This window comes from Astyanax mexicanus, chromosome 16 (assembly GCF_023375975.1).
Source record: "Astyanax mexicanus isolate ESR-SI-001 chromosome 16, AstMex3_surface, whole genome shotgun sequence".
Lineage (NCBI taxonomy): Eukaryota > Metazoa > Chordata > Actinopteri > Characiformes > Acestrorhamphidae > Astyanax > Astyanax mexicanus.
This window is the reverse complement of record NC_064423.1, coordinates 36,916,792-36,929,512: the sequence shown is the minus strand read 5'-3', so window position 1 is coordinate 36,929,512 and position 12,721 is coordinate 36,916,792. Positions and strand designations below refer to the sequence as shown.

General features: G+C 40.9%; 1 protein-coding gene across 8 annotated transcripts in view; it reads left to right on the top strand.

Moving 5' to 3' along the window:
• The window catches only part of LOC103032915 (plectin), a 283,581-nt gene that overhangs the window by 194,549 nt on the left and 76,311 nt on the right, over window positions 1–12,721 (top strand). For all 8 annotated transcript variants that reach the window (XM_049465597.1, XM_049465593.1, XM_049465595.1 and 5 more), the window contains one exon: window positions 10,963–11,109. In XM_049465597.1, the coding sequence (XP_049321554.1) occupies window positions 10,963–11,109 (147 nt within the window). The remainder of the gene's footprint in view (window positions 1–10,962; window positions 11,110–12,721) is intronic.

The following is a 12,721-nucleotide window of genomic DNA, read 5'->3' as shown; positions in this document are numbered from 1 at the left end:
AATTTGATTTTAAATGATAATTTTGTTTATTAAGTAAAAAAAAAAAAAAAAAAACTGCAATCAAGCATTTGCGATAACTGGCAGTGTGTAAAAGACTGATTGAGATGCTGTGGATGCTGGAAAACCCTCTAATGTGTCTGAGTTGAAACAATTCGGCAAAGAAAAGAGCCAAAATTCCTCTACAGAGATGTAAAAGATTCGTCGCCAGTTACCAACAAGGGTGGCACAGCTAAGTTAATAGGTTTAGGGTAAAGCCCTTTTTTCACACAGGGCTAGATTGGTTTGGATAGATTTTTTTTTCTCTTAATAAATGAAATTATAATTCAAAAAGTTCAGTTTGTCTTTGTCTGGTATTAAAGTTTGTTTGATAATCTGAAAAATTTAAGTATGCTTAAAAAAAAAAGCAAAAGAAATCGGAAGGAGTCAAATACTTTTTCACAGCACTGTACAGCCAGTGTACTGCATGCAATTTGGTTAAAACTTTTTGTGTAGTTAGGTCCACAGGTGATAAGTCTGAAGTGACTGCCTTTTTATTTTATTTTATTTTTTTCAATTTAGAGTTCCTGTTAATATTTTTGAGTAGCACTTTACTATAAGAGTCACAGATAACAGTACATTTAACTGTAATAAACACTGTTAAATGGTAAAGTAATCATTAATGATGTCAATTATTAATTCATTGAGACATACTGTCATAAGTATGTTTAATTAGTGTACCCTTGTTGTAAAGTGTTACCAAATCTATGCTATAAAACTCCATACCATTGGTACCATATGTCTACTCTGTTTTATTACAAAGATACATTGAGATTTTAAGGGTTAATATCTTTGTGATATATAGCAAGGTAAGTTTAAGCAAATCTGATCAATTAGTTAGTTTTCTAGTTTGTTAGTTGGGTTAGGGTGAATAAGTTGCTTTCCTCAGCGTAGACTTGTCTATTTTCAATGAGGGTGAGGTCTGGACATTGGGAAGGTCATTCTCAAAGCTGTATTTAAGCTGTAGACTGTATTTAAGAGTGGACTGGACGACAGCAGTTGATGAAATTGAAGCTTAAATTGCTATTACGCTACAGTGCACAGTCTACAGCCTATGGTTTGGTCTCAGTTTCCTGTTAGAACACCACAATGAGTTCCAGTTTTAACTGTCTAGCTGATGGTTTAAAGTTATGCTGAATAATCCTCATGTAGTCCTCCTTCATTATTGATTTGGATGTGGATTTTTTGATCAAATTATGGTATTAAATATATCAATAGGTCACAGCTCTATTCGAAAGGAATCTCCTATAGAGCAGGGCACTTTTCCTCCCTGCTGGGGGAGGGAATAATGAGTAGTTTGGTTCTAATCTTGGCAAATTAATTAGATCCTGACTCTGGAATTACTTCTCATGAGTAATAGTCCTGCTGCAGGAGTTTTCATGAATCTAAATCGAAGCCAAAAATTCCCTCTTATGAATAAAACATTGGTCTAACTAAAGCGAGGTGCAGGCTTTTGGAGGGGAGACAGCGAGAGGAGTCGACTGGCTGTTTTGACACCTGGCATCAAACAGAGCCCAGGAGCAGGTGCAGTGAAAGAAGCCTGACACCATAATCAGTCAACTTCGCTTAGACTCTGACGTCTCAGGAGGGACAGACTCACCGTGCTAAAGCCTCAGTGTGGATGGTAGACCCCTTCTCAGGGCTCCAGTCAGTAAGCTAAGGAGTATTTTAATACAATCCTATTGTAGCAGAAGAAATAGAAGGGAGCTCAGGAAAAGCCTGAATTAACCGGAAATAATGTAAATATTTAATAACAATTTTTTAATAACTAAATATTTAATCAGTGATCCAGTCAGTAAATGATGACCGTCATTCAGTCAGTCAGTCAGTGAGTAAATGAGTGAGTGAATGAATATATCTCTCAGTTTGTTATTCAGTTACTCAGGTAGTCAGTGAATCAGTTAGACAGACAATACGTAAATGAATCAGTGAATTACTCTGGTCAGTCAGAGAGTGTGTCACTATAACTTCACCTGTCTACTGACTGTGTTGCACCTAAAACAGAAAGAAACAGCAGCACTTGACTGTAGGATTCACTGTATTTCTGTACAATTCAGTAACTGACTGAAATAGTGAGTGACTGACCAACAAGCTGACCAAATTATTCACTCAGTTAATGTTACTGTTTCTGATATCACGTATGTAAAGATGTTATACAGAATACTTGAGACTTATGTCTAAATCTAAATCTAGATGCTCTCTCAGGGGCATTACCCTAATGATGGCATACTTCTATTAAAAACAAGGGGAATGAAGGAGAAACAAAGAATGAAGGAGAAAGACAATAAAGACAATGCTATAACCTCCAAGCCAGTACTCTGTGTGCCATGGTAAAATTGCATCCTGCTACAAACAACACCCCCATCGCACCCTCAATAAACAACTTCTGAATGTCTGGCTTGTACGCACAAACTGTTATTAAATATTTACATCACTTCCAGTTAATTCTGTCTTTTCCTGAGCTCCATTCTGCTTCTTCTGCAGTTATAGGTTTGTTTCAAAATATTAAAACCGTTCGTCTTAAACAGCAAGACTGGGAACGAAAGCAGCTCAGCCTCTTCTGAAACCCATTTTCCCCAGACCAGTACCCGAAGAAGGTTCACCATCTTTAGTACAGTGAGTCTGTACAAGACCTTTAAAGTTATATCAAGCACAGCAGTGATGGGGTGAGATCATGTGAGCATTAGAACCCTGCCCTGACTTACAAACTAAATAACTGACCAACAAACTAACTTAGCCAGCCACTTGCTTTTTTGACTCACTGACATTTGTTTACTGACTGATTTACTGGTCATATACTCTGTTAGTTGGTTAGCAACACAGTTAGTAGATGGGTGAAACAGTCACTCAGTCAGTGAATCAGTGAGGAAGTCAACCAGTTACTGAGTCTGTAAGTTGGTTAGTAACAGAGTCAGTAGACGGGTGAACCAGTCACTAAGTCAGTGAAACAGTGAGCAAGTCAGTTAATTACTGATCCTGTTAGTTGGTAAGCAACAACGTTAGTAGACGGGTGAACCAGTCAATGAGTCAGTGAGCAAGTCAGTCAGTTATTGAGTCTGTTAGTTGGTTTGCAACACAGTTAGTAGATGGGTGAAACAGTCACTCAGTCAGTGAATCAGTGAGGAAGTCAAACAGTTACTGAGTCTGTAAGTTGGTTAGTAACAGAGTCAGTAGACGGGTGAACCAGTCACTCAGACAGTGAGTCAGTGAGCAAGTCAGTCAGTTACTGATTCTGTTAGTTGGTTAGCAACAGAGGCAGTAGACTGGTGAACCCGTAACCCAGTCGGTGAGCAAGTCAGTCAGTTACTGAGTCTGTTACTTCTTTAGCAACACAGTTAGTAGTAGGTGAACCAGTCAGTGTCAGTGAGCCAGTGAGTCAGTGAGCAAATGACTGTCAGTCAGCCAGATAGTCAGTGAGTGAGTCAGTTTCTGAGTTAGTTGGTTTACCAGCCCATCAGTAAATGAGTAAGCCAATCTGCTGATCAGTCAATCAGAGAGACAAACTGCCCTTGTTTCAGTCAGGCAGTCAGTAAATCAATGCAGTCTTTTTTGGCAACTGGAACAAAAAAAAAAAATAAGCATAATCTTATACATCACTATTGAAAAAAGGCCTATTATATACTATTGTGCAAATCCTGCAAAGCATTACACTCCTGACCTGCAGTGATTCAGTGTGTGTGTGTGTGTGTGTGTGTAAGAGAAAGAGGATGTAAACTTGAGGGATTGTGCTCATTGAGTCCTAAATGTGTGTGAGCCAAACACATGCCCATCAGTCCAGTTCCAGAGGGTCATCATGGGGGCACTTCTAAATCACCAGCTTTAGTGTACGTGGGTGTGTACGCATGTGTATAACGGATGGCCTGCCGAACGGGAGTGACCACTGCAAAGGTTGGTACTTTCTCAAGCCGACTCACCCTCACCAAACACGTTCAAAGCCCTGGCCGTGTCCCGCCGAGCGCCTCAGTAATGGAGTTCACACTTTTATTTCCATAATTCTCTGCCTCTTATTGATGAATGTTTTCATTTGAGGCGAGTCAGCGCTGCGCTTTATTGTTTTGGCCTGAGTGAGGTGTTTTTGCTTTGGCTAAGGCCTGAGAGTGCCTCCATACATCATTCTCACCGCGCTCCAGCGTGCTTTCAGTGGCCTGCAGAGCCTGGCAGTAATTAGAGCAGCGTTAGTGAAGTGATCAAGTTCAGCCCTTTCATTTAGTGACTTTCTCACCGCACAGCGAGAGCACAGCGTGGGGGACGTTTGTCTTATTAACCCAGGAGAATCTTCACTTCTGCACATTGGCTCAGATTTATCATGGGGTACAGTGGAAGAACACTGTTCTGAGGTCAGGTCAGTGTTCTATTAAAGGTGTAAGCTAGGGCTGTAAGATAAATCTGGATTTTTATTGTTATAGTGATGAGTTTTCACACAGAAAAAAAACACATTAAAATAGCTGTGATAAAATTGTCATTAAGAGCAACCTAGTAACCTAGAATAAGTGTAACATGAGTTTGAGCAAGGTGGAGTGAAGAAGAGTAGGCCAGAATGAGGAAAGGGAGAAAGAGTGAGGTAGATTGGGGAGAAGTAAAGAAAAGTGAGATAGAGTTGAGGTATGGTTGGAGTGAGAGTGAGTTTGAGCAAGTTAGAGAGGTAGAATGTGGAAGATTGAGAAGAGGAGTAAAGAGTGAGGTATAGTTGAGGTAGGGGTTGAATGAGCTAGTGAGTTTGAGCTAGGTGGAGTGAGGTAAAATGAGGAAAAGAGTGAGGAAGAATGGGGTAGAGTAGAGCGGGAGGAGTGAAGAAAATTGAGGTAGAGGCAGAGTGAGCTAGTGAGTTTGAGCAAGGTGGAGTTGGTAGAGTGGGTAGCATAGGAAAGAGTGAGGTAGAGTAGAGTGAAGAGGAGTAAAGAAGATTGAGGAAGAGTTGAGGTAGAGGTGGACTAAGCAAGTGAGTTTGAGCAAGGCGAGGAGAGGCAGAGTGGGGTAGAATCAGGAAGAGTGAGAAATTTTGGAGGGGTTGAGGAAGAAGCGAGGTAGAGTTGAGGTAGGGGTGAGCTAGTAAGTTTAAGTAAGGTGGAGTGAGGTAGAGTGGGGTAGAATGAGGCAGAGTGAGAAAGAGTGAGGTAGAGTAGAGTGGGGAGTATTGAAGAAGAGTGAAGTAGGGATGGAGTAAACTAGTGAGTTTGAGTAAGGTAGAGTGGGGTAGAATGAGGCATAGTACGGAAGAGTGAAGAAGAGTTGAGTGAGGTAGTATAGAGTGAGGAGGAGTGAGGAACAACAAAGTAGAGTTGAGTAAGGTAGAGTAGAGTGGGGAGGAGTGAGGAAGAATGAAGTAGAGTTGAGTGAGGTAGAATAGAGTAGGGTAGAATGAGGAGTAGTGAGGAAGAATAAAGTAGAGTTGAGTGAGGTAGAATAGAGTGGGGAGGAGTGAGGAACAACGAAGTAGAGTTGAGTAAGGTAGAGTAGAGTGGGGAGGAGTGAGGAGATGAAGTAGAGTTGAGGTAGAGGTCTAGTGTGCTAGTGAGTTTGAGTAAGGTGGAATGAGGCTGAATGAGGAGGAGCGAGGTAGAGTTAAGGTAGTGGTGAAGTGAGCTAGGAAGTTTGAGCAAGGTGGAAGGAGATAAATGAAGGTAGAATGAGGACAAGTAAGGAAGAGAGGTGGAGGTAGAGCTGGGTGGGATGAGGTAGCATAAGGAAGAAGCAGGTAAAGAGAAATAGAGGTCTACAATAAATCTCACAGATAACTTATTAGTCTGGGGAAAATAAGCTTAAACTGATCTTTATTGTGTTTCACATTTAAATCGGGCTGTTTGCGTTATCCCACTAAAGTAGGCCAATCCAGGATCAATACACACAGTTTCACCTCAGGCAGTGACTTCAGAATTCCCATACTTGTATAAGCTGTAAGCTTTTATCTGGTGAGTGAGGTTGAACACTTCATAGCGTATTCATGGCAAGGCAATGTGAATTAACAGATTAGAGTTGGAGCAAGGTCTGTTAGTGCGTACCAGATGGATAAGACATTCCATTTTTGAAGTTATGCTGGGTATTTTTACATTCCTCCATCCACAGTCTCACATATGTATCAGAAATATATCATAGAAGGCCTTTATTGTATTGTTGATGATTTTGGCTTACAGCCAATGAAAACCCAAAATCAGTTTCTCAGATTTTTTGAATATTATATAAGACAAATTGATACTTTTGGCAGTGTGGGCAGTGTGCCAAGTCCTGCTGAAAAATGAAATCCGCATCTCCTTAAAAGTTGTCAGCAGAGGGAAGCATGAAGTGCTGTGAGATTTTGCGGGAAAACAAAACTGCACTGACTTTAGACTTGATATAACAGTGGATCAACACCAGCAGATGACATGACTAATACCCGTTACTTTGGATGAAGCAATGCTATGTTAAGTGTTGTGAAGTGTAGGATCGTCTTTAAATTTCATTTTGAATGTCTTTGTGCTGTTCTTTCATTAATAATGTGCTGTCTAGAGCACCAACAGTTCTAACATTCATCTAAGTATAAGTTTGTTGTATATTTTGAAACTCCAAACCTTCCTTTAGATGGTAGAATATAACGTTCCATATACAGAGAATTAATGTTGTGACTTAAAATTGAGGTAAATATTTGCTGTAACTGTCTGGTGTACAAGGCTTTGGGTTTTTCAGCAGGCTGAGTCATTAAACAGTGTGATTCAGACGGTTTCTTTTCTGTAAGTCTGTCATATTTCTGACAACAAAGAGAAATATAAAAACCCATTCAGTAAAAGCCTGATAAAATAAGGTCATCACTGTTTAGTCTGTGTGGAAGTAGGACACTCTCTTTAAACAGTACAAAAGCTGAGGAACCCATTCTGCTCATGGCTTTACAATTCACTTCAAAGTTCAATATTAAATCAATAATTGTCTTGAGATATAGTGTACAAAAAAGACAGAATCAACCGTATCAAAGAAAATGTTCTTTCATTACGCACCGCCTCCTTGCTACTACACTCACTGTTCATTTTTTAGCTCCACTGATCATATAGTGTAATTTGTAGTTCTATGAAAAATAAAGACTGTAGTCCTGTATGTTTTTTTTTCTGCATACTTTAATATTAGCCTTCCTTTACTCAGGAACCAAAAAGAGAAAAAAACACAAAAGAACAGCTATTATTATTTGGGTGATGGGTCATTATTCTCAGCACTGCAGTGACACTGGTTGGCATTTTTGTGGTGTATGAGGTGTTAATATGTGGGATCAGGCACAGCAGTGCTGCTGAAGTTTTTAATCACCTCAGTGTTCCTGCTTGACTGAGAATAGTCCAGTGGCCAACTCTAACTGTGCAAAAACAGATGAACTTCTATCTCTTCTGTCTTTACATCTGCAAGGTAGAGCAGCAAGGTAAGAGTATATAATAGAGTGGACAGTAAGGGTTCAGAGCGTTTTCAGTGCAAAAACACATTTATAGATGGATTAAACTTTCAGATCAATATCATGAAGTCGAGCCAGGTTATTGTTCATCATTAAACAATCAAAGAAGAAAAGAAACAGGTATTGTACCGAAATCTATCTCCCTTTCATGTGCACACACATCATTAAAGGGTATGGGTACAACAGATTGCACTGATGATTCCTATATCTACTGTAACTGTAGATTTATCTAAAAAATAATGCTTATGCTCAATCTATGCACTCGAATGATTTTGGCTGGGTGGTAGAATTCAGCACAAAATCAGAAAAGACAATTTTCACGTTTTTACAACACCTCAATATCTGATGGATGCCCTTCATACCAGTCAGTAGCAAGTATAAGGAGATGCAGCCCACATAGTTGATGATGACGGGAGGTAGTAAAGTTCTTTGTTCATGAAATTGAAGTTTGAAACTGAAACTAATGTGATCATATGTACAGGAATTAAAGTAACTAACATATAAACCTTTCTTTAAACTTGGATCCGGTGTGAAAATGCTCTTAAAATAAATGGGTTGCCAGATAAGAGCTTTAAAAATCGCTGTTTTATACAGTGTACATTAGGTGTAACTCTTAATAAGAGGTCAGTTAGTTCAGGTGTCTGCTGTTCCACTAGCATGAATTTTATACTATATGGATCTGATCTTAGTTCTGCCATTTTTTTCATGTTTACAGTTTTCTCCCACGCTTGACTCAGCATGCAGGTGTTTGCTATAGTATGTATGTATGTGTGTGTGTTTGAGACGGGCTCGGGCACGGTGGCAGTCTCTCTCCACACCTTTTCTCCCCTCTGGGTCTCCATCAGAGCCTTCCCAATAGATCTTTATTTACAGCACAGGAGTCGGAAACAGCTGGTCAATCCATTTAGCTTAAGGCCACTGATTTGTTCGTATTTACTACAACACCCAAAGAAAAGCCGGGGTATTTTTCCCTCTCTCTTTCCTATTGATCCGACGCTTAGAAAATCTGCTCTGCTGTCTAAACACTATTGATCCCCTCCCCTCTCCTCGCAGAGCTCCCCGCGCCAGTGTATAAAGGGACTGGATGAATTGAAATTTCATTTCCGACAACTTGTTCCTGTTATTTTTACCCCCTTTTTTCTGTTTGTGCCGCCGGAGAGAGGGAAGAGGCGGTGGCGGGAGTGAAACTTAAAGAAGGTCAATAGCTGCCTGACTGCAGGTGGAGATCAGGAGCGGAGCTGAGCTGGCTGATGTATCCAGCCTGTTCTACTATCCGAGAGCCTTACACTGCACTGTTCAGGGTCATAGTGTGGTATAATAGGGGGTTCTGAGCCAGTGCAGGGCATAGTGGGCTGTGCAGGGCCATGAGGGGGCATTGTAGGCTATGCTAAGTCATGGTGGGCAAAATAGACCAGGCTGAGCCATGATTGGCAGAGCATGTTTATGGTGGGGCATAGTGAGCTTTACTGGGCCATGGTGGGCCAAGTTGGACTGTGATGGTGCATAGTGGCAATAGTAAAGCATAATAGGCTGTGCTAGGCTTTTGTCTGTGCTAGGCATGATGGCTTATGCAGGACAATAATAGGCCATAGTGGAAAATAGTAGGTTGTACTAGGCCATGGGCTGGCAAGATAGACCAGGATGGGTGATAGTGGTGCTGTGCTTGAAAATGTGGGCCTTAGGTGGATATGCTAGGGGCATATTCGGCCAAGTTGGACCATGATTGAGTACAATAGAAGACTGTGTTAGGCCATGGTGGGCATTGTGGATTTGTATTGGGCCGTGGTGGACCAAGTTGGGACAAAGTGAAAAAAGTTGAACCCTGGTGGTGCATTCTAGTTGGGACATAACAAGCGGACATAGTTGGACATTGTCAGGCATGGTGGACTGTACTAGGCTGTGGTGGATCAAATTGGGACATAGTGGGCAATGTTTGACTGAACTAGGCCATGGTAGGCTAAGCTAGACTGTTACAAGTTGACAGAGGGCAGCAGTGAGAGGAAGTTCACTCAGACAGGTTTTCAAGAAGCAGCGACCAGTGCAGCATTAATTTTACCTTTTTTTTTTTCTTATACCTTTTTTAAAGATGCAAATATTTACAGTGCATAGGAGCAAAAAAAAAAAATAGGCCTGCTAGAGAAACAAGCTCAACATCTATGCCTCCTGCTTCTACCAGCCTCTAGGTTGCAAAAACACAAACTGACTCTGGCTCTAGGAGCTTCATTCTTATTAAGCATTAGCCCCTCCTCTGGGCCAGTCCAATTAAACAAAACCAATTAGTTCAATTTCCCAATCATAGAAACTTAGGCTCTATCCAAAATAATATAGAAACAATGGCACACAATATACATATTGAAGCATAAACAAAAGATTTTCCTAACAAAATCATTGCAAAAACAATCAAGACACCAATATAATACCCCCCTGCCCTAGCTCAAGAGTGGTATGTCCCACTCCAAAGGCGGGAAACTCCCCTATATAAGGGCTCATTGGTACAGCTGCCAGCACCTGGGTTTGGACTCTTTGGCATTAGAGTGCTGCTGATTGGTTGGTATGACCCGTCTCTGGCGCTCTCCTGTTCTCTCCCGTGCCCGGGCTGGCCTCTCTTCCTCATTAAAGAGTGTGCAGGCGTCATTAAGAGTCAGCGGAGGCCGCTCGGGCCTGGCCCACCTCACACAGGCCTGTCAGCAAGCTGCTGATAAATGCATACAGAGCCCGGACTGCAGTGCACTCATCTACCACACACACACACATTTAGTGAGAGCCAGGAAGTCACAGGCTTGGAATACCTTCAGAATGTTTATAGCACCAGTGGAGCCAAATTACAGGATGTTGGAATGCACACACAGTCATTGTTTGTTCTGAAATTAAGGATATTTAAAAAAATAGTTTAATCTTATTTTGGTGCAGTGTTGTCTTCACTGTCATTGCATTCATTGACCACATCATATGTTAGTGAGACCGATTAATTTAAATTACAATCAATTTAACTAATTGCATTGGTTAGTAAGACCTGGATGTTGGGTCATCACCACTCCAGCTCTATTCATCCCCTTCTATTCAATGGAGCACCATCATTAAAGATAATCCAGGTGTACTACTTCACAGTTCAATGTTGGAAGGATTCAATACCCACTTCTAGCGCACAACCGACATGGTAAAAATAGGTCCATGTTTATTGTCTGCTCCAGAGAGTCCTATTATTTTGGCAATACTTCTCTAAAAGCTTCATTACAAGCTGTATGTGTGTTTAGGCATAGTGAGCCATGATCGTTGGTCATAGTGAGCCATTGTGGTGCTTTTTCTCATCTGTGTCGGCAATAGGTGCAACTTAACATAGCTGAATATGTGTGTTCATTAAAAGAGAAGTCCACAAACATTAGGGCTTATAGTGTAAGTTTCACACGACTTGTGTGTGACAGCCTCTTTTCATGTTTCTCTTTGTCTTTCTCTTTGTCTTTCTCGTGTGTGCGTGTGTGTGCATGTGTGTGCGTGTGTGTGTGTGTGTGTGTGTGTTACAGCTGCAGGAGCACACTGCTGATCTCCAGAGCCTCCAGAAGACCCACAGTGAGCTGCAGGCCCGAGAAAAGGAGTGGCACAGAGACAACTCCTCCCTGCAGGAGCAGCTCAACAAAGCCAGGCAGGAGCTCCACAGCGCCACCCTCAGGGTAAACCTGCTCCCTGCATTACACTCATCTAGCCCCCATTAGCCTGTAAGATATAGTGAGCCACAAAAGGAAAGCCCTGTTTTAATTAACATAAATATTCACATAACGACCTGCAAAACCGGCCCTTGTTCCATTCCGTGCTTTTAACGCTAATGCATATTTTAATACTTTATCATTAGCGCCATCATAAGTCTTATTATGAGAAACGTAATTATGAGATTTATTATGGGGGAGATGAAGTCTTTTTTACGTCCCTGTGGGCATTTTATTCACAAAGCCATACTGTATTTTCTCCTTTGGCCTTTGGGGTTTCGCATTATGTGTCTCTTTTTTTAGATTTTAAAACCCTCCCACCACCATCAACAGAACCAAGGAGGGTTGCTGATAAAGATAAACATGCAATTGGGTTGCTGCTGCTGCTGCACCCATCAACCTGCAGATAACCCTCTATCTAAAATAGTGGACGTGTTAGATCACTGTTGGAAATGGAGGGCCATGGAAGGGATGGTGGTTCATAGTGTTCTCTACTGGGTCATGTTGGAACATAGTGAACTGTTCTTGGTCATTGTGGGCCACAGAGAACTGTTCTGCGTAGAGCTGCATGATATTGGAAACATTTCACGTTGCAAATGTTCTTTTTCCAACTGTGCATGTCTCGATATTAAACAATGCAGGGCCCATGACATCACTGTCTGGCGTCTGGACCGATCAAGATCTGAATCAGCACAGAGCTCTCAAAACCAGAGGAAAACAGCAAACAGTTACAACAGTTATCGGCCCTTTAATCAGGCATTTAAATGGCTTTTAAAAGTAAATAAGCATTTTTTTGGGGGGGTTAAAAGCGTGAATTTAGCTGTAACTGGAAATATCTGCACAAAACTGTGCTGGACTGAGGAGCACAGCTTTCGACATGTGTGTTTACAAGCACGTGCCCAACCATGTGGATGGAGGCCATGCGGTTATCTCGTGTTTACTCCTGACCCTCCTGTTATTTTTGATGGTTTTTGCGACTGCACTTGAGGATACTTTCAAAATTCTTTGAATTGTTTGGATTGACTGACCTTCATACTTTAAAGTAGTTTTGTTCTTTATTTAGTTGAGTAATTCTTGTCATAATATGGATTAGAACATTACTCAAATGTATACCAACTCTACCTCTGCAAAGCTGTCATCTAAACAAGAGGTGCTACTTTGAGAAGTTTTATAGTGTGGATGAATTTAGTATTAATCTACTATCTAAGGTGTGTCCAAGCTTTTGACTGTGTTATTTAATGTAATCATTAGAAACTTTTGTCAACACTTAAAAAAGAGGTTTGCCTCCTTTTGTAAGTGCAGCATTTTCTTTTGTTAGGTCTTGTTAATTTGCTTAAACTGTGAATAAAGACCATAATGAATATTGTGTATCATGAGAATGTAATGAAAACATAAATATTCATATAACGACCTGCGAAGCAAACCTATTCCATGCTTGTAACGCTAATGCATATTTTAATACTTAATCATTAGCACCATCATAAGTCTTATTACAGGAAACGTAATTATGAGATTTATGGGGGAGATCTGGGTCTTTTTCTCTGTCTGTGGGCGTTTTATTCACTAAACTCTGCTGTAT